Source organism: Pyrus communis, chromosome 7 (genome assembly GCF_041283825.1).
Source record: "Pyrus communis isolate YQ-2024b chromosome 7, ASM4128382v1, whole genome shotgun sequence".
Classification (NCBI taxonomy): Eukaryota; Viridiplantae; Streptophyta; class Magnoliopsida; order Rosales; family Rosaceae; genus Pyrus; species Pyrus communis.
The window spans coordinates 20,389,252-20,412,507 of record NC_142571.1 but is presented as its reverse complement, the minus strand read 5'-3'; the positions used below and the strand labels follow the sequence as shown (position 1 = coordinate 20,412,507).

General features: G+C 35.5%; 1 protein-coding gene and 1 long non-coding RNA gene across 2 annotated transcripts; both read right to left on the bottom strand.

The window, feature by feature from the left end:
- Positions 1–16,412: 16,412 nt before the first annotated feature.
- On the bottom strand, positions 16,413–17,680 carry LOC137734356 (uncharacterized). Its single transcript, XM_068473632.2, has one exon. It carries the CDS (start codon positions 17,397–17,399, stop codon positions 16,638–16,640), a length of 762 nt encoding a protein of 253 aa, XP_068329733.1. The 5' UTR covers positions 17,400–17,680; the 3' UTR covers positions 16,413–16,637.
- A 1,778-nt stretch (positions 17,681–19,458) lies between these two features.
- On the bottom strand, positions 19,459–21,957 carry LOC148695868 (uncharacterized). Its single transcript, XR_015964025.1, has 3 exons — positions 20,174–21,957; positions 19,994–20,058; positions 19,459–19,901 (listed from the first exon to the last, which is right to left on the bottom strand). It is a non-coding gene; the product is annotated as an uncharacterized LOC148695868 (long non-coding RNA).
- Between the last annotated feature and the right edge of the window lie 1,299 nt (positions 21,958–23,256).

Here is a 23,256-nt window from a genome sequence, read left to right as displayed (position 1 = left end):
GCTATAAAATGAAGATATATACACTTGAGAAAAAAGAAGAGATCAAGTACTTGAAATATTTTCCGGAATGCAGAATTTGCTAATTATGTTGGCTTGAGAGCAACGGTGGTGTTTCCTTCCTTTATACATTTTCGGTTGACACCATAGACAAATCAATGATATTTGTAGCTTTCTTGGGGTTGTAATTTTCAATGTAGAGCCGTATGTGGTTAGTTATATTGGAATAGATCGATGTTAAGCTGTGTCCTTACTAACAATTTTTTGTCAAGATACTTGATTAAAATACTAGTTTTTGGTAACCATTTTTTTTATCGATGTAGAGCCGTATGTGCAGCAACTATATGCATCTTGGGATATTACTATGAATTGTGTTACGTTATATCTTGTAGAATAAAGACACATCTCTAAGCAGTCGGTTATTTCTATAATTGGGTTATTTGGACACATGATTCTTGAGTTCCAATGTTTGGCAACGTGCCAAAGGTACTCTTTTGTTGTTTAGATAATGTCATTCAATTGTACCTTTGTTAGTTGGAAATCCAGAGGAAGATAATACATACCAACGACTTAGCATTGTCTAGTATAAACTCTAATTAGTTCTAGATGTTTAGTTGGATCAAAGTTAATGGACGTAAATCGTTAAGAATCTCAAAGATTAGACTTAATAATTAACTATATAATTGGTCTTATATCTAATTATTTCTTTGATATATCACTAATTTCTATTCCCTGTCGGTATGAACTTAATTTGTAGCTCCCTCACCACACTGAAAATACTAGTGATAAATCATCAAATCGTTAATTTATTAAGAGTGAAAATATACACCTATACCGCAATAACAGTCCAATTCATGTGCTTTTTATTTTTTATTTTTTCAAATTTAAAGGAAGTTGATGACTACTAGCAATCTTCTCATAGGAACATTCTTGAATTGTATTTCATCTTGCAAGGTTATTCAACCGAGATAAAGTTAATAGGTTCAAACCGTTTAGTACTATGGTCTGGTTGCATTCCTCTTTGATGAGATCACATTATACTATGTAGTTTATTCTAATCTTAGTATTAATTAATTGATTATTTTGTGAGATTTTGATACTTTAGATTATATTTCCAATGTAAGATATTTGACTTCTTCTTGAGAAAAAGTATCCAAACAGACAAATTTTGGAGTGATTCCAATTAGAGGATGTTCATGAGTATTTCAAGATAATTGTATCAAAGTTTCAGATTTTTCTACCAAGCCACCGTCGCGAAGAAAGAAGGCACATCGCGTAGCTTTCCCAAATTGACATTTATGGACGTTTTGGTATTTTGAAAGTCAAGATGATATATTTTGAGGAAGATTCCTTCTGAGGATTTGTTAGGAACGTCTCAAGCTTTAAAAAGAGACCTTTCAGAACCAAATCAGAGTTAATTTGGTTGGTCTAAATATGGATTTTCTCTGCAGTCCAAATTTCAGTTTAAATAGGATACCTTCTATTTTCTAGTTATCTTATTCTATTATGTTTCCTAGTTTTTAGAAGACTTTTCTAGGTAGGATTTTATTTTTTTAGTAGTATAAATAAGGCTATTTAGCTATTAGGGAAGAAGGTAAAACGCATCAATTTGGAGAACTTAGCTAGGCTTTGACGATTTATATTTCAAGGTGTTTTCTATCCTTATTCTATTTCAATAAAATTCCTTTTGTTTTATAGTTGTTCGTAACTAATTTCTGTTTGCTAGGGCGATGCCTTGAGCCTTAACATAAATATGTAGTCTTTATTTAATTGCGTATGATATTATACATGCATATTTTGAGTTATTAATCACTGTATTCAAACTGTCTCTATATCTTAATGCTTACCTACCATTAGGATGTTTAGATAAGTACTCGAATGCAATTCGGTCAGAATGCCACCGGAGGATTGAGTATTGCTTCTTGTGATTGATAGTTGTAAGTTCACCTAGGGTGAATGCCACGTCTTAGGGGTTGCAGGGTTTTTCAAAGGGTTTTCACAAAGCGTAATGAGTCATGCATGTTTATATTTGATCTGAATGCCACATACGAATTGTATGTTTGATATACGTTCTAGCTTGAATGCCACAAGTAGAATATGCATAAGGAAAACCCAACCTTCAAAGTTGCATGTGTAATTCATAAGTAATTGGTAAAACTACATAAGATTGGTAAGGTGATGGCAGAACCCTAGTGTCCTTTTGTCATTATTTTCTAAGATTGTTCTCTTTCAAATTGGTTTCTTTAATTGTTTTAATTTAAAATTTATTTTTAATATTCTAAGTCATAAAATCAACCTTTTCGAAACTTTGTTTTTAATAGTTAATTAAGAATTACTTTAAATACAAATTATTCAATCAATACCTGTGGAAACAACTTTGCTTGAGCTGCTATACTACAATAACCTTGTACTGTTACAAGTATTTTTAAGTGTTTTTATCCTTACTTTTCCAGGTGGTAAAAATCATATCTCTTCAGGTTAATCTCAGTTTACTACCCAGAAGTTTATTGGTTTTCAACATTTGGTACATGAAGTTTTTTTTCATCCCAGTCTGGTACGTAAAGTTATAATTCTGGGACACTTTCATACATCCATTAAGTTTTCCGTTAGAACTTCTGTTAATTGCTGACATGGCACCCACATAGACAATAATTGGACTCTAGGTGTCAATATGGGCCCACTTGAATATTAAAAATTTTGAAATTAAAAATACAAAAAATACAAAAAAAAAAAAAAACCATCCGTCTCCTACCTCATCCCTCGCACCCTCTCCCTCCCTTCTCTCTTCTGCAACCCACACCCCTTCCCTCCCTTCTTTCCTCTACAACCTATACCCACCCTCCCCGCACACCCAACCCAACAAAATCCCATCCAAAGGAATTATAATTCAACAAGAAACCCATCCAATTTCTGAAATTTATCAAAAACCCAGTTAACCCAAATCCCTAATTTTGATAAATTCCCTTATCTTAACTGATTCTTGAGCATTCCCAGCCCCTACCGCCACCCCATTGTACTCCGACAACGGCATGTGGTGGCTCCCTTGCTTCGGTTCTTCTCTCTCCTCGAGTGGCTTGCAAACAGTAGCTGCTCCGGTTCGAATTTCGAATTTGTGTTCCTCAGATTTTGGGGACTAGGGTTATTGTAAAGGGTGGAAAAGAAGGTGGAGGAGAGAGAAGGGGTGGGAGGTGAAGAAGGTGGAGGTAGGTCAAGTATATAGCGTTGGGTGGGCGCAGAGGAAAAACGGGAGGGAGCAGGGGTGAGATGAGGTAGGAAAGGTGGGTGTGGGTTGTAGAGGAGATGAGGGTGGGTGGTGCGGGTTGCAGAGGAGAGAATGGAGGGTGCAGGTTGTAAGGAAAGAAGGGATGGAAGGGGTTGGGGGGAGGGAGAAAATGGGTGCGTTTTTTTTTTTTTTTTTTTTTGTATTTAAAAATAATAATTTTTTAATATTCAAGTGGGCCCATATTGACACATAGCACCCGTTTATTGTCCATGTGGGTGCCATGTCATTAGTTAATAGAAATTCTAATGAAAAACTTAACGAATGTGGGAATAATGTAATCACGAGTACAACATCTAATATGGTGAGTGAAAGGGGAAATTTTGTGGTATATACCATTGACAAGAGACGTTTTGTGTTGTCATTATCCTACCTCTCTAACCACGTTTTCCAAAAGCTTTTCAAGATGTCCAAGGAAGCATTTGGAATCTCAAGTAGTGAGCCTATCATCTTGTCATGTGATTCATTCTTCATGAATTACATGGTCTCACTTATCAAGCGAGGCCATCTTACTGTAGATACGGAGAAAGCTTTACTTAATTCTATTGCTAGTAGCTACTCAATTAATTAGTTTACATCAAGGACAAACAAGCCTACAATTACTACTTTACGGTTATTGATAAGTTAGTCTTTTTTTGTTTTTTTAAGTAATTACAAGTGATATTCTACACAATCTACACTAAGTAGGGAGTAATCGGAACATAGGGAATTGAACCCCGACCTTTTTTTGGTATTTGTATATTTTTGTATAGAGAACTAGTCATGTACTTTATACGTGATATATTATGCTAGAGGAGAAACCTCTTTTTAAATGCATGTAGTCGTTCCTATGCTTGCCTGCCTTTAAGATGGCCCTGGTATGTTCTTATGTTGAAAATCAGAGTATGAAACAGATGAACAACAGACTATAAAACTATTATTAATGAACAATAAAATTGTTGAGATGTATAAAATAAAGGTTACATTGTGACTAACTTGTTCTCTTAATCTAAATTACAAGCTATATTTATAGAGATCAAAAACTAAGAAACCTTATTACGTAAAATTACCAAAACTATCCAAATAACAAAATACGTTAAATACTAATATTTTGCAACAATTAATTCGTATTTCTCGTCTAGCTTTATACATGAATTTTGATAAATGAGGTTTAAATTAATCAACTGGTGAGCATAGGGTTGGAAAAGAAAAAAAAGAATTTATAATATAATGTTGAAATAGAATTCTCTTGGCATTGTACTTTGAGCATAATTTCTTTTTGTTTGAGCAACCTCTGGATCTCATTCATGATGTTCTTATTGAAGATTGTACTATATGATAATCAATAAAACTCTACTGTTTCGTCTTGAAAAATGTTTTCTGAAAAAAAAAAAAAAAAGTGATGCCAAATTTCTTAAATTCATTTTTATTATCTCAGTTTGGTGGGTCACAAAGACGAATTCAAATCAATTGAGTTGAAGGCCGTGATACATCTGTGCCGTGAAAGGGAGGGGTACGGACCTTTACGAAGGTGTAGCATATCACGCCAATTCGTAGGTCGTGGAGAAAGCCATGGCAATTTGATATGGTCATATGGCATTGCCCAAGCAAGGTTTCAATACTATTACTAATAAGATGATGGATGTAATCACACCTATTCATATGACAAGATCCCATCAAAACTTCATACTTAAGCGAGTTTGGGTAAAAATAGCACTAGGATGACCTTGTAAGAATTCGTCATATAAAATTTGTAGGCCTTCACATGTCCATGCCATCAAAGGGGTGGCACAGGCCTTGTAATGGCGTATTGTGTCACGCCATTATTAAGTATACAAGTCAGCAATACAGTTAGTAAGTTTGTTAGTATTTGGTTAGAGTGGTTAGGTTTTCTCTTATAAAAATAGAATTGTGTATTCTTCATTTTTCAGTTAAATACAAAGCATATTCTCTCTCTAAACACACACACACTCTCTCTCTCTCTCAAATCTTTGTGTTCATCCTTCTATTCATCCTTTCTTCTTGATTTTCTCTTCAATTCCCAAAACGTTGCAATGTAGTTAACATGGTATCAGAGCCATGAGCTTGAAGAGGTACCACCCAAAAATTCACTAAATTGACAAAGCCTCTTAAACTAATGTCTACACCTCTGTAGCTATTGCAAACCAGATAGAAGTTTACAACCAAACCAACACAATGACCATAAATAGTCTCTATTGCAAATTTTGGAATGTGTGTTAACTGTATGTGTCTTTTGTGGGTTTTTCATCTAATTTTGTAGTTTGAGTTTCACACTATACAAAAAGGCACATATTAGGTGGATAAGTACTTGTTGAAGTTGAAAGGAATCAGAGATCAACTTGTTTCTACTGGAGAAAAGATCACTGACAATGATTTCATAATTGCTACAAATCTGGGTTGCCACCAGAGTTTGAAGTCATTAAAACAGTAATCTTGGCAAGGGATTCTTACATTTCATTAAAAGACTTTTGAGCATAGCTTCTTGGTGTAGAAAGATATATTGAATCCAGGATGACAAGTCTTCCCAGTTCTATGTTTGCTTTATGTGTGCAAGGGGAGTCATCAAATACACAAGGAGTTCAGGGATATTTTCCAAATTATGAAACAAGAAGAGAGTTCCAATTCTGAAGTTCAAGGCTTTAATGGTGGTTCTGGCTATATAGGCAATGGAGGAAAGAACTTTCATTCACAGCAAAGGAATAATTTCAACAGTAATAACAGAAAGTTCTATGGCAATAACAATAGTTCCAGGTCTTTTTCAAACTAACTAAAAATGAGGTTGTGTTTTTGTCGGTGTTTCTTGCAAAATGTTCTTTGGAATCAAGATTTTCTTCTATGGGTATAGAGTATGTGCTATGCTATCTGGGGTCTATGATTCAAGATTTATGGCAATTTCAAGGTATGTTCAAAGGCTAGGACAACTCTGGTTGGGAACAGAACCCAATTGCAGCGAATGGAGGCATCGATGAGAGTTTTCGTCAATGCTAATTCGGATGATTCTGCTATTGGGGTGTTTGATTTCTTCATGGTATTTCGCATTTATCTATTCCTTTCCTAAGTGCTAGGTAGTCGGTGCAGGGATTTAGAGGCGTCTTCGATATAGTTCTTTCTTTTTGGTGGTATGCTCAAATCACTTTCTGAATTCATTGGTGGTGTTTGTTTGTTCAAGATTGCAAATCTTGGGAGCTCTTTAGGTTCTGATTATGTGCACTCCAACTGTTTGAAGAAATGGGTCAATGAATTCTTTGTTCTGTACTTTCTCTGGTATGGAAGAAATATTAGACATGTGTGTTGTCTAGGTGTTTGTCGAAATACCCAACTCAAAAGTTTCATGTGAAGGTTATGTTTTCAGTCCCTTTTCTCTAAATTCTTGAACAATTAGAATGGATTTTTTTTGGTCTTTTTTCTTTTCAAGTTTTTTTGTTGCTGGTTAAGAATTACGGTTTTTTAATGCAAATCCAGTTTTTCATTCTCAGATCAAGCACCTAGACACAGACTATCATTTTGTTAGGGAGAGGATACAAAAGAAAGATTTGGAAGTAGTTTATATTCCCATTGAAGATCAAACTGTTGATCTATTAACAAAAGGGTTGCACAATCCAGCATTCAATCGTCATTGCTACAATCTTCAACTTGGGAACCCTAGTTGAGATTGAGGGGGAATGTTGAAGATAATGCTACATCATATGCCATCTCAACAATTATGTTATGCCACCTCAGATAGGTTGTTAGCTAGTTAGTTAGTAATTGTCAGCTAGCTTAAGGTCTAAGCTTGTTTAGCTACTGTATAAGAAGATTGTAATGATACTATATCAATTCATTCTAAACAAATACAAAGATATTAGAGATTGAAAATTCTTCCTCTCCCTCTCTCTCTTTCACACTTACTGGAATCTGGAATAGTTCCCCATCATCACTCTTTCTTTGGTACAAAATCAGATGTATTACCTTGTCCTGTATAAAGAAAATCAAATCATCACATATAAACTAGCAACCATCGTTTTTACATAGCTTCTTTACAGATAACATATTCATAGCTATCTTTGGCACATGTAATACATTATGTAAAATGAGAGAATTAGAAGATATGTTAATGATTGATGAACCAATGTTATGAACTGGCAAACCTTCACCACTTCCAATAGTGATTTTAGCATCACTAGTATATGGAGTTACTTGACTTAATATATCTAGATTGGTAGTCATGTGGTGAGTGGCACCTGTGTCAACCACCCAAGTGTCTGCGACTGAAAACTCAGGAACAAATAGAGCTAAGCTTGAACTTGCAATATTTGATCTCGTGTTGTCACTCCTGCAAGAGATTGAGGTGGAGTCTCACCTTGATAGGCATAGTTGTTCCTGTGATAACACTCCAGAGCTGTGTGTCATTTCTTTCCACAGATTTGACACACAAGAAAGCCATTTGATGGAGGACCATTGAAAGTATGTCTTTGATAACAATTAGGAGTTGTATGGCCTCTTCTCAAACAAATCTGATATTCAGGTGATACAGTAGACTTATAATTGGTGTTGCCATTCTAATTGATTCCTTGCTTAAAACTATTTCCAAAGAAATTGTTTCCAGAACCTGAATTATTGGCAGAAAATGAACCGTTTGCTCTATTTGAGCCATACTGTGGACTTTTCCCATTATCTGTGTAACCAGTGGAGTTTCTTTGTCTCTACTTTGTTCTCTGGTATGGAAGAAAGTTCAGACATGTGTGCAGTCCAGGTGTTCCCAACTGAAAAGTTTCATGTTAAGGTTATGTTTTCAGTCCATTTTCTCTAAATTCTTGAACAATTAGAATGGATTTTTTTAGGATTTTTTTTTTCAAGTTTTTGTTGCTGGTTAAGAATTAGGGTTCTAGTACTTGGTTGTGGTTTGTGTTGTCTTTTGGAAGTATATTTGTTCAAGATTTGGGCATTCGTGTTTCTGTGTGCTCCCAATTTCAAGAATATTGTTGGATTATGAAAAATGGCACTACTAGTTTGAGTTTTCTTTGGGTATTCAACAAGGTGAATTGTAGTGAAATGTGAATGAAAGATGCGATGGTTTTGATTCTTGTCTCTCTCTACTTCACTGAAATTCTACTTTGTTTCTTTTGTTGGGTAGGAAGATCTAGAATGGTTTTCAATGTTGATAACTGAAGTTGGATCTCATCAACCTGACAAAATCATGTAACCTTTGAGCCATTTCAGTGACTGGACATGCAATAGTACTTATCGTTCGGTCAAGAAAAGCTTGAACACACGATGCGATAAATGAAGTCCTCACAATAGCTAAGCCAAAGTCATGTGCACCATTGGCGACAATCTTCTCAACCAGACCCATGATTGCATTGATTTCTTCCTGATGTTGTGCACCATTGGCAACCAAACTGATGTTGCAGCATATCTCCTTCATCAACTTCCTGATGATCTTCTTGCACAACTAAGCTTTAATATTCTACTAGTAGAGTAGGTGGTGTTAATTCTCTTAAAGGTTTTGCATTTCTTCTTGGTTTTGATTTCTTAAGTGACCTTACAACTACTTATACTATTGTAGACACATGCTCGGTCTGGTGATGATGATGATGATGATGATGATGATGATGCTAATCTTGAGCTAAGGGCGTTACTTCAGGAGTATTGATCAGAAAAAAAAAAAAAAAAAAAAAAAAAAAAAAAAAAAAAAAGGCTTTCTCAGATGGAATACGGCAAGGACAAGAACATTACATGAACATTGTGAATCAAAAAGGTGCTATTTACATCAATGGCAGTCAATGGCGATATTTTTTTTTTCCCTTGGCGATTTGTGTTTTGTTCTGGAGAATTCAAGCTTGAATCAAGTGATATTGTTTCTATGTTCTTCAATTCATTAGTGTCAACTCTTGATATGTTTTGAGAAATTTGTGTGAATTCTTGTATTCTAGCACAGACAAGTTTATGGTTTGTACCAAAATGGGAAATGTAATGCTTGAGAAGATTGTTCAGGAGCTAATTGAGGAGTGGTGCAGTATTTTCCTTATTATAGCCTATAATGTGAGTCTCACCAACTCAGTTGTTAGCATGTATCTACTGTAAGTCCGATAATACGATGAAGTTAGAAGAAGTTGTTAACGGTAAATCCCACGAAGGGTAATTCCGTGATGTGATTAGGTAAATCCCAAGAAGGGTAATCCTACATAGATGTTGATTTTCTGTTGTTGAAATTGTGAAGGCCGATGCCATTGTTACGAGTAGTTGTTTTTGGTAAAATCCACAAAGGGCGATCCCGTGGTACTATAGTTAAGGCCGATGCCACACTGTAGATTGTTAATTTTCTTTTTTAAAGGCCGAAGCCAATGTTAAATGAAGTTGTTAACGGTAAATCCCACAAAGGTAATCCCTCAAGAAATTGTTATAACCGGCATGAGGGTGTGTTACAACTTTATAAGAGGCTGTTATTCGATTGAAGCTCCTGCGAGAAGCAGAGGAATATTGGATTTTTTGGATAGGAAGATTGTATCTGCAAAAGGTGCAAACTTCTATTTAGTTTGCAATAGCTACAGAGGTGTAGACATCAATTTAAGAGGCTTTGTCAGTTTAGTGAATTTCTGGGTGGTACTTCTTCAAGCTCATGTAGCTTTCATGTTTGTGGGTTCAATTTTCTAGAACTTCTGTCTTTAACTATGACCAAGTAGCATTTGTGCATTTTATCAACAAGTGTTATCAGTGAGCAAAACTTGGGAGACCACTGTTGGGAAGAAAAGGAGGAGCAAAAAAAAAAAAAAAAAAAAAAAAGCAAGCTCAAATTGCTACAATCTCAGGGCAACAAAACCTTTTTCAATCAGAAAGCATCACCAAATTCAAACTGGAACAAGAACACTCTGCAGTGCGTCCATTTGTCCATATTTCAATGTTTGTTATTTGAGACTTTGCTGCAATCTCAAACTGAGATACCCCAGTTGAGATTGAGGGGGAGTATTAAGGGTACAAATCAGCAATACAATTACAAATACAGTTAGCAATACAATTAGTAAGTTTTAGTATTTGGTTAGAGTGGTTAGGTTTTCTCTTATAAAAACATAATTGTGTATTCTTCCTTTTTCAGTTAAATACAAAGCATATATATATATATATATATATATATATCTCAAATCTCTGTTTTCATCCTTTTATTCATCCTTTCTTTTTGATTTTCTCTTCAATTCCCAAAACATTGTAATGTAGTTAACAGCCATAATGTTATGCCCCTGGTATGCCCCTCCATCAAACCCAAGAAGTATTAACCCATCATCTTCTTCCTCTCTTTTCCGTTTCTTTCTCTATCAATTATCCTCTCCTTTTCTTCCATTTCAATAAAATAAACTAGGATAACTTGATATAGATCCAATTTTGTGAGCCATTAGTAGAATTAGTCCACTTCATTGAAATAGGTCCAATAATTGAAATTCCATGTATGTTTATTTGTGGTTTGTACCATATTTACCCCTTAGACTTTCGAATCGTAGTAAATACACAAAATTTCTTAATTATGAGATACTTTGTGGTTTAACTAATCCCTTAATTGTAGGATTAGTTATAGCCGTATAATCACCTCAACCCCCAGTCCGTTTCATCCCTCCTTTTTTCCTTCTTCCAAACAATTCCCTCTATCAATCCTCCTCTTTTTTGTCTCTTCTTTTCATGGGTGATATTTTTTTGTTCTTCCCTCCAAATTCGTTCCTTTAATGGAGGTATATTATATCATATTTATATTTTTATGTTCCGCCATGTAGGTTCCCAGCATTTTTCTTCCAATACAATAGGTAGTTTATTTTTGTTTTGCGGGTAGATTATATCTACTTTGTAGGTATAAACCATTTTCTTCCTATACAATAGGTAGGTAGTTACTAGATTATATCGGTCTTGTTTTCTTCATAAATATTAGGTAGTTACTATATAATATTTTAGTTTGAGTATTTAAAGATTCAAAATTTAAAAACTGAATAAATGATAAAAAAAATTAAAGAATTTAAATATTTTTATCTAAAGGGGCAAAATTGATATCAAAATATGTAATTGGATAACTGGACTTGGTCCCAAAAACTACCTAAGTTTTTAGACCTAGATCCAAAAACCCCAATAAACTATTCCTCTCCTCTCTCCTCCATAAGAATCGGTCAATCAATCACCCTCTCCCAAAATCGAACCTAGATAGTGATTTCGAAATTGAGAAAGATCAAATTTAATGAAATTTAAGCATCAGAGGTCCAATGAACGCCAATTGAAACCGACAATATTAGAGAAAAAGATTTTATATTCTTTCTCAATCAGTGCCGGACTCGAACTAGGAAATTAGGCAGAAGAATCGCAAGGATTCCTTCAATTAGTATGGAATTAAAAGCCATGCATCCATTTCTAAAGTAAATCAGGCATGCATGATGAGAGAATGAATTGCACCATTAGTTCAAATACCAATTCTAAGAAAAAATTTAGCTAAAATTTTACATTTTTTTATTTAGGCACCAATGGAAAGGCCAATCAAATCAGTTCTCTAAGTACTACTATAATTCAAAATAATTACATAACTACTACTTAATATTACCACGCTTTTTCGACCAGCCAACTTTCCGCTGCCGATCAATTAAAAATTCCGATCAATCTCAATGTTACTGTCTAACAATGATTTTCAAAAAAGCATGTTAAACAATGAATTTTTTCATAAGTTTATATGTAAAAAAGACAATAAACTCACACAACAAAACATAGTTGATGTGGAAAAGTTGCACCTATTGCTATTTTCATGTCACTTTGAACAGTGATTTGAAATTTTTCGGAGACAATTTCCAACACTGACGCCGACAGTATGTGGGTCATGAGGGTTATGTGCAATGAAAGCAAAAATGTACATGTAACTATTCTTAGAAATATACTGGCCCACAAATTGTGGCTTAATCCAAATAGAATGGGATGAGATTGATAGTTTTCGTTAAAGTTGGTATTCTTCCTTAAAACTTTTATTTTTTTCTTTCAATTTTTTATAATTACGTATGGTTTGGTGGGTACAAAGCATCTATGGAACCGATCGAGTGACAGGACCTTGGACGTGCATGCCATGGAAGGGGGTGGCATGGGCCTCAACAAAGGCGTAGTGTGTCACGCCATATTATAGGTCACAAGGATGGTCATGACAATTTTATATGGCCATGTGGTATGGCTCTAGTAATAGCTAATATGTCTAATTAGGTAACAGATAAGTGCATGAGTTTGGGTGATAGAGTATTAGGACGGATGACTTCTTGAAAAGTGCTCGAGTTCGAGATGAAATTTTGGGGCGATAAAAGAAAAAAGCCGAGGAAATTGTAGGGAATTGGTATGTGGACAATTTTTTGGGGGTGTTTTTAGAATTTTTCAATCGGAAGTTTTTGCGGAAACTAATGGAGGTGGAAAATACATAGATTTCTTCTTATTGACAAGGTAGTTTCGCCAATTTTCCCTCTTCCCTCATAAAAATTGTCTGTCAGTCTGTCGTTATGAATGCACTATGAACTCAAAGAAGCCCTTCTGGATTTTCTTGTAGGCAACTTAAATTTGGCTGGCCTAGCTTCATTCCTTTATGACGGAGAATCCTAAATCACAAGGCCATTAATTTTCCTTTTTCTGTTGACAAAAGAGAAAACAGATATATAATAATTTCCAGAAATTTTTCAAATAGATATCTTATATATTATTACAAACCTTATTTGCATAAAAAGCAGACCAAAATTAAATCCTCTAACATTACATTAGTATCAATCGGAAGAGATCGACGAATATGTTCAACAAAATACTGAACAATTAAAAGCCGAAACGCATAATTAATCATTAAGGCTCTTCTTGGTTATTACGGCCGGAGGAAGTAGAAGCTCTGTTGAGCAAGAGGCTTGCCAAAACTTATTGTGATGCTCGTCCTTGTAATCATAACGAACCGTCACATTAGGCCTTTTTTGATCATCAACACGATGTTCTTCGCTCTTTCGCAGGCGGGTTTGAACAGGTACAACAGAATTACCGGGAGTAGAACTGTCGCTGTTGACGACGGGTTGTGGACGAGGGTAGAAGAAATCAGTGGGAAAGAAGTTGTATTGGAGGAGGCCAGACATGGATGGCTATAAACAATCGCAGTCGCAAAGCTCTTTGAAAGTTTGTTTTCTTTATGTCTGATATGTTGTCGGATTAGGTATATTTATATCAGGTCAGAACTTGAGGAATACGTCATTGGTCGATTTTGGGATTGACTTTTTCCTAGTTAGAGTTTTCTTTTCCCTCTTCTAGAATTTTTTTAGTTTCTTTATCTGTTTGGAGTTTTTGTTGAATATTCTCTGACATCTGTAGGCAATATATTTCTTGTTCCCCAAGAGAAACGGATTGGGGGCAAAGGCTAAAGTCGTGCTAGCTTATGGATGCATGTATTATTACTTTTCTTAAGTAGACATACTCACGGAACGATGTAGGTATTGGAGTTTGAAACCCTCTTGTCCCACATTGGTCAACAGTATTTTTTCACTAACCTTTATATAGGCTTATTTTTTTTTCTTAGTAATTAGAACTTGGACCATTTGGAAATGGATTGAAGACTTGGGCTTTATAGTTGTGTGGATTAGGCTTGATGATTATACTATAATATTAATATTAATTAAAATGACATTCTTAAGTTGGGAAGGCTTTTTAGCGAAAAATAATAATAATAATAATAATAATAATAACCGTAGGTTTCTTTATCTTTTTCATTATTGGTTTTATAAATAGGAGGCCAACCAAGTCAGCTTCTCATCAATCGAATTGGTAATTATACTCAAGGATAGTATAAAGAACATAAGAATATGAATCGGTAATAGGCATTCTCGTTAAAATGTTTACTGCTCGTGTACAATTAGAATGACAAAGAAAGTAAAAATCAAATAAAATATTTACTAGCTATCAGAAATCGGAATAAAATTAGTTTAATTACTAAGACACCTTTGTACAAAAATAAATTTTACATTTCATCAATGAATAATGTAAGGATAGCTTTGGTATTAAAAAGTTGATTCTCATTCCCTTTTTTCAACACCTCCTCCCCATGAGGAGTCACATTCCTAAAAAATTAGGAATGTCATTAGTCATATTCCCTATAATACTAGTATTAAACAAGGGGTAAACCTCAAATAAGACCCCATTGTTTACATTCCCCTTCTTAAATATAAGAGAAAAATCTTGCAACTGAATGGGAACCACATTTCACATGTCACTATTAGAACTGCAAAATCCTAGTAAAATAAGTGTGATGTTGATATTTTGTTGTGCCCAAAACATCTTACTTCTAACCAATTTATTGTAAATAGGCTTATTTTTAGCTGGATCTCTTGAAACTTGGTTGAAATTCAAAATTTGATCCATATTGCCTCACTTTTGTTAATTTCGTTCAAAAGCCGTTAAATATGTTGACGTTGATTAAAAAATGCATATATGTGCAAAAAAAGATGGATATTATGTCCACGTTAGAATTTGTTCATCTTCTTCTCTCTCCCCCTCTCCTCTTTGTGTCTCTCCAACTCTCTCAATTAACAAAAATTGTGGGTTTTATGAGAACTAATGGGTTACATATTAACTCCAGTTGAACTCTTTTCTTAAAAAACAAATGTAAATCCTATTGAAAAATTAGGAAATGGAGTCCCATGTTTCCATGGTTGATTTTGTATTTCTTATGCTCTTCTCACGGATTTCATTCGATAATTACTTGAAAAAATAGTGAATATTTACTTGAGGAAAACTCGCTATCATTTGAAATCATTAAATCTCCGAGTCGGTGGGAGATCGAAAGTTTGTTGTAGGATAGAGGGAAGAAGAGAGACCAGACGCAGTTGGAGCGGAGGAGGACGACGATGAGAAAGGTCGGAGTCGAGATGACAATGGGGTCGTAGGCATATATAGTACAGTTTTATTGGGTGATGGGTCCCAAATATGTCACCACATAGATAGCAAAGCTACATAAGCAAATTTGACAGATGTTAAAAATTTAATGGAAACTAGTCAAAGTGGAACAAATTTTGAGTTTCAAGGAATAAAATACCGGCTTTTGAGTTTCAGGGGTAGACTAAGATCAAAACTGAGTCCCAGGGGCATAGTTAAAAATAAGCCTTGTAAATATCGAGTGGGAGATGTGGATGCAAATTTCGTACAAGGTTGAAATGACGAATTCCACTTACAAAATAAGAAACACTGTTAGCCTAATTGAGGAACACACAAAAAGGGGGGAGGTTGTCCACCAAAGGGTCTCTAATGCCTAAGTCAGAAAAGTAGTTTGAGAGAAACTTAGCACTTAAGAGAGTCCAAAGAAGTAAGTGGTGATTACTATTTTCCTTGTTTAACTTGGCTATTTATAGACCTGACAAGCAACCGCAAGGGGAAGTTGCAGGTCATACTAGGCAAACCTTAACGTTCTACTAGTGATGGTGCAAACCAGTCTACGCAATCCTACATGCTAGTAGTCCAAGAGGTCCCTGTTGGTAAGAGTGCAAACCCGCCAGACACCCAAAAGGGAGACTCTGAAGAGTCGGTTTCTTGCCATCGTTGGGTCAGGTATGGCTCGGTGCCAAGACTTATCACAAGTCTAAAGCACCCTGGATATGTTGGTGGTCCAAAACCGTTATACTCACCGGACAAACAAGTACCACGTGCGGTCCCTCATAAAGGGCAGACATATGCCACATTCTCTGAAGTGGTTTGTGGTCTGCTCACGTATTAAAAATAAAACCATTATATCGAGCATATAGTCCACATGTCCTTCTTCTATTGAATGTGAATTTATGTCTCCACGGAAGAGACTTACTCGATATATAATAGCTCCTTCTATACTTTTGCAAGCGATAATGACTTAAAGCTTTCTCTATATATATAAATGGTATCAAGTATATTTTGTCAAAAAAGGGGCAAAAATTAGACGATTAAGCTGTTGTCTTCAAACTATAACTAATAATTGAAACTACCAGAACCAAAATGGGACTTTACCCAAACTACATGAACTAAAATAATATTTTAGAAAATTGAAAGCAAAAGCAAAAGAATCCAGCAATTCTAAGGAGTAAAGCAAGTGAAGCGAATGATTCTTATTTGAAATCCATGTGAAATCTCTACAATATATACCGGCATTGAAGTTTTAATAGATTAAATATGTTGAAAAATAAAATCCGCATAAATGATTAAATAGAGATTACTAGAAAATAAGAGAACCAAATAGCAAGTCCAATGCCTGCAGAGTAGATATTTGCAAAATAGAAAATCTAACACATTAAATTTGATTAAGATCCTATTCACAGGGCTTCAGCCAAGGAATAAAGAAATACACAAGGAAAAAAAATGAAGGGGGAAAAATCAGGTCATCTAAAAGATTAAATTATTACTCAGCTAGCATGGGAACATAGCACGTCGTGGGTACATCAGCCATCAAAATCCCAAAACCTGTAGCCGTGGCGCCTGGCACAAACCCAATCTGCAAATCTAAACACTGAAGATTCATAATCACATGTTGCGCCGACCACCACCAACCACTCCTATACGTCGCCCAGATGGCCATCTGAACACTAAATCTCACACCCCCCAATTCTCTATCTTTCTTCATCTTCTCCAACATCCATTGCTTAAGCGCTGGTTGATCCCCTTCCCAATTCGCCATTCTAAGCCTGAGATGCAGTTCGGTTTTTGTCTTCATGGGCAGACCGAATGGCTCCTCTGGCTTGACGACAAGCGGTCTGTCCTCATACAGAACGAAACCTTCGAGCCGGTTGAACCAAATGTAAGAGACAAGATTAGGGTTAGCAATTTTCAGTTTGACGTCCCATTCGGCTGTTAGGTTTATGTCGGAGACATTGAATTTGTGCACGGATAAGGCGGTAAGTTGGACAACGGGGGCTTGGGGGCCTAGAGTTAGCTCCTTGTGTATGAACGGTAGAAATACGATAATGGCAAGAGTGACCAAGGAGGGAAAAATGAGGAAGGTGAATTTGGCAATGGTTGGTGTAGTGGAGACATTGGTCGACCTTGTCGCAATATGGGATTTTGAATAAGGGTTGTGTGAAACGGGAAGTAAGGGAACCATGGGTGAGCCCTCACCTTTTGCATGCTTTGGTATTTGAATCTCCATCAAAAACGACGAATCCATATTTTAACGCAGCCTTTAATTTATGTAAAGCTGACCAAAATGTAGGATATCGATGTTGATGGTGATGGTGATGGTGATGATAAATGAAAGGACGCATGCAAGAGAGAGATACCTTCGGATGGGCAACCGGTGTAGAGTTTCACCGGCGAGCGAATCACTATGACGGCTGATGCATATGTCGCTAGCAAGTCGGAGGATGTGCCCAGCTTGGGGTTGGGTCACAGATCGATCTCCAATCCTGCCTAGCTCATGCATGCATGCGTACGTTGAGGAGTATTGGTCATGGGTTTGCCTAGACTTTGTGCACAAAACAGTCTTGAAGCGTTGGATAAGGATCACACATTTGTCTGGTCAAGGGGGGGAGGCCACAATAGGGCATGGCTCATCCTGGAATTTCACCAATTTATGTATTTTGTGTGCTAATTTTTGCAATAAAGAGTATATGTTCTAGTGGTTGAAATAGTTTACGGATTGTAGCAGGTCACAAGTTTGAGAGTCTTTTTCTTTTTTTCTTTTAAATAATAGAAGCCTTATATAAGTTACAACTGGCCTTCTGTTTTACCTTATAAGCCTTCTGATGCCTATTACCTTTTGATTTTTAAAACCAGTTCCTTCTTTTCGTTAGTTCATATAAACCAATATCTATACAATCTAGAGGAAGATTCAATTATGTTGAAAGAAAAATCTTATAGTAAGAGTTTTGAGCTAGCTAAGATCTTAAATTTTGTTCAAATTTAATTTGTTAATCTTTTTTTATCAAAACACGTAAACAAGCTCTGTTCTTTTGATATAATCATCTCAGTACTAGCCATGATCCTAAGCTGCAATAAGCTTCTTCTCAGTCAGCTCATCGCCTGTTTGTGAGGGAAGGTCACAAGCTTGAGACTTGCTTATCCCAATAATCTTGTAATTTTTTATCAAGTTGTCCTTCTAGGACATCAATCCGTGATGGAGTATTCATAGCCAGTATATAAGATTATAGTACGTTCATTGTAACTCTTTGTAAGTGAATGTTGATCTGAACTTCGATGTCTTAAGAAGTAGAAAGCCTTACATACTTGCGAAAAAAACGTTACGTTCATTTTCGCCACCAATCCTCTTCCAATTATTTAAACCTGGAGAAGTAGATAGAGAATGTTTTATGCATTGTTATAAAAAAGGAAACATGGAAAACAATATATTTTGTCTTTTACAATAAAATACTCAAGCCAAGGAAACTTATCAAAACCAACCTTTTTGAATTCTACGAAATTGTGTCTCCTCAAATGTGTGTGGGTACGGCTTTAATTCGGGTTGTTATGTTTCCTCTAGGATATATTTTCTTTTAATGTTATCCCTTTTATTAAATGGGTAGGTTGCTATTGCCCGGATCACCTTCAAGATAATTGCTATCAACTATTGGTGTTGGAGACTCAGACTCAACTTTTTGAGACTTAGAATTATCTATGGATGGATGAGAGTGTTGACTTGATGATTTACCCTTATTCTTTTTGTAGTGAAATTTTGAAACGTCTTGGCTTAGACATCAAAAAGTGCAATTCTACAACCTAAAAATCATACTCAACAAAGAACAAATTCAAAATTTATGAATACATAGTTGAAACTTCCAATTGCACATGAGCCCATCATAAAATAAAACAAATAAAAATAAACGTTTCTTTGTTTCTCATAACAATCAAAACAAGAAAATAAAAACAATTGATTTCTACTTGTAAAAATTCATAAAAATTTAAAAGAAGGAAATAAAAATCAAAGAATCAAAGCACTAACATGGAGCGTGGAAGGCACCAATCAATGGAGCATATTAAGGAGGAGTCTGCAGCTTGATTGCTTCGCAGTCAGACAAACAATCGCACACAACGCAGGGCAAACTTGTCACCTCCAGATGCAACATCGAACTAAATAGTTTATGACTTAAACTTATATGCACAAAAGATATAGTCCAAATCTCCACCGCAAGAACACCCTTCTAGGGTATGGAAAAAACAGTGAAAAGATGGAGGAGTGGAGATGATAATTGTAGGAGGAAGTGCGCTTGTGAGATGATAGATGAGGCAAATGATAGAGAATGATTCTACTTATTGGCTCTAAGATCATCCCTTAGTTAATAGGGTAATAAACACAAAAGTTCAAAGGTCCCCTACCTTAACGAGGGGTTACACGTGTTACTAGAAAGTGAGAGGTGAATAAGACTACTCCATAATTCCTACTAACAACAATAATAATGAAAATAATAACATAACAAATTACTATTAAAAATGGGCAAGTGGCTCCTTATCACAATATATGTATTAGAACATATGTCACATCACTTCCCCTTGAGTGTGCAAATACTCAAGTAGATGGCGCATCAGATTTTCAAGCAAATGTAGAAGTAGTTGATGAAGTAGTCCCGTCTAGTCGGCACAATAGATGATGCGAGTCCCAAAACAAACGGAAGAATGCATGGGTGGTAAACTCACAAAACCTCGCTACGGCAAAACCCAAGGTGGGACAAAAAGCCTATAGTCAAAGGAGAAAAGTGAGAAGTTATATTCAATCAAAACTATACATCTTTAGGATGTAAGTAAAATGTACACAAGTGTATAACCAACCCATGATGGGTGCTTTGTCAAAACCTAGTCAGGTAGCAAAAACCCAGTGGGAAAAATACTCCTACCTGTAGGGAAAAAGAGTACATTAAGGTCAAGTGAGTACTTCTGGATACTCCTCTTGAGTTTGACAGTATTTCCAAATGAAACTACAAGCATCGCAAATAAGAAAGTTATGCATACCAATTCCTCGGACAAGCTTCTAGAAGGTAGACTTCGGCAGTGATGTCGTGTAGAAGTCGGCAAGGTTGTCTGGGATTGGACTGCTTGACTTCAATCTTCTGATTCTCTTGCAGATGTAGACACAATATGCTTGGCGTTGACTTGTTAGATGTATCATGATCTGGTCGATAAATACGATGTTATCTTCATAGATCGTTGTTGGGACTCAACAATAGATGAAAATCATAGGGAGTTCAAATATGCTCAACAAGAGTTCTCGACTATATCTCTCACGTGATGACATACAGTGAATCTATGGAACAATTCAAAGGTTTCTCAACTAAAGATCTATGTCACAAACCTCCAAGATATTGCGGTGTTCATTAATGGTAAAGACATAACCATTCGAAAGCGTACCTTGTGCAGTTAGATAGATAGTCTAATTTAGCAAATCCCACAAGGTAAGCATCATTCCGAAGATCAAGAGGGTGTGATATATTCTAAGATGCATATGGACAAATGATGCGAGATTTATACGCACACAAATTAAACCCTCTTTTTGTCAATTTGTAGTATAAGTGTAAGTAGGGATCGTTCTGGACCGGGGATTAGGAGGGATTGTTAATCTCTTGGAAACTGACTCAAAAACGTAAAAACGCAATATAAAACACTAAATTAGACTCAAAGAATGTAAAACTAAACTTTAAAACTCTAAAACAAACCAAAAACTCAAAATGCTTTTAAAAACACAAACTAAAATGATTTCTAACTAAATTGACATTAAAGTAAAGGGGGATTTAAGTTTATACGAAATTAAATTAAATGAACAAATTAAAACAGAATGTAAATATGAAATTGATGAAATGGAATGAATGGATGATAGAATAGCTAAGGGGGTCATCTCCACATATGTTACACTTGCATAATAAAAAGATTTCCAATTACATTTCAATAAATTATGAAACTCATCACCCCGGGTTAATTAGGTCCGCTTAAATTAACCGTCAAGTTTTCCTTAAGTTAATGAATTGGATGATTTAGCGCAACGCAATTCACAACATTCTCCAAAAGTCCTTTACGTGAACAGCACAATAAAGATACAATCAAAGATCATTAAGCATAATGAAAACTATAAGTGTTGACGAGGCATTCGTTACTATGATGAGCATGAAACTCGTGCCAATAATTCATTTAACGCGATTGTTTATAAGCAACCTCCACTACTTGTGAATATAAGTTCATAACGATTAGGTGAAAATCACTTATATTCTAGCGTCATATTCATGCATGAAAATTAAGCGCGCATTCTTAATAAACATACATAAATAAGTTATCAATCAAACGGTTAAACAAATTGAATCAACAACTTATGAAATGCAATTAGAAGTAATCAAATCAAAATGCAAGCATAAACATATATTTCGAATCACCCCCTAGCTAAAGGGGGTTTAGTTTATTATAACTTTGAAATCAAAGAAATACCTAAACATTCCAACAACTCAAACTTGAATTGTATGAACGTTTAGGCACTCTTCTCTTCCATTCCTCATACGTACAAACAAAGAGAATTGAATTTAAACATTGAAATCAAAGAAACACCTAAACATTCCAACAACTCAAACTTGAATTGTATGAACGTTTAGGCACTCTTCTCTTCCTCGTTGTTGTAGCACAAGGTCTAAGGATAGTTTGATGGTGTGAATGGTTTGGGGAGTGGTGTTTGGATTAATAGGGAAATGGAAAAATGGTGTTTGGATTACAAGGGAAATGGAAAAATGGTGTGTTGTGTATGAAATGAGATGTCCATGAATGAATGAATGCAAGGGTATTTATAGGAGTAGTGGAGGGAACATATGGCTATGTCATTTGTAGGTGAAGTAGGTGGATGTTGTAGGTGAAGTAGGTGGATGTTGTAGGTGAAGTGGATGTTGTAGGTGAAGTAGGTGGATGTTGTAGGTGAAGTAGGTGGATGTTGTAGGTGAAGTGGATGTTGTAGGTGAAGTGGGTGGATGTTGTAGGTGAAGTAGGTGGATGTTGTAGGTGAAGTGGATGTTGTAGGTGAAGTAGGTGGATGTTATGTTAAGTGATAAGTGATAAGTGATATGATATGTGGTTATGATATGATAAGTGGTTAAGTGGTGATGATAAGTGATAAGTGATTAAGTGATATGATATGTGGTGATGATAAGTGATAAGTGCATGTGGGTTAACTAATGAAGGAAATGCATGTGCAATGACAATGTGTTAGAATGGATGTGTGTTATGCATGGCATGATTGGGATTAGGAAAGGTTTAAATGTCCTAAAACTAAAGAGAACAAGGTTCCAACACTTTGGCTCCAATTAGGTCTTCAATTTCGTCCAACACTTTGGCTTCAAGCATAAGCTATCCGTCCTTAGCCCAAAAGTGCTCCAAAAGTCTCCAAAATGCATCTTTTTGCTCCTTTAGCCCTTTGGACCTACAAACACACGAAAATAGCTTAAAGTACTAAAATAACTAAAGAAACATAACGTAAATGTACGAGAACAAGCCATTTAAGTCGCATAAATATGCTCCTATCAAATACCCCCACACTTAGCTTTTGCTAGTCCTCGAGCAAAACAGAAAAACAAAACAAAAAGAACAAAACACAACCTACACCTTCCAACAATCGTATCAAGGACTTCCAATGCACATGACAAGTTAAAAATCATTATTCTCACAGATTTGAGCCATCTTTACACTTAAGTACATTCTTAATCATAGTCACCACATACTAGTTCACAATTAAGCAATTAAAACACATTTCAAATGTAGTAACATGCCTTTAGAGAATTCCCTCAATTTCTTACTAGATGTACTCTCGTTTTTCACACAGATTTTCTGACTACACACCTTACACTAGGTATATGTGAGAAGATTGATGTAAACATGTAGACGAACACTCACATATGTTATAATAAGGAAAACATTTTCTGGAGTTAATAAGCATGTTTAGATATGATCTCATGAATGGAATGCTACTACTTAGACGCGAGAACCAGTGACACCATAAGCTCATACCAAGTTCAAACTCCACAATTGAAATACATAACACTCAATATAGAAGTCAAGGGTTGTAACGG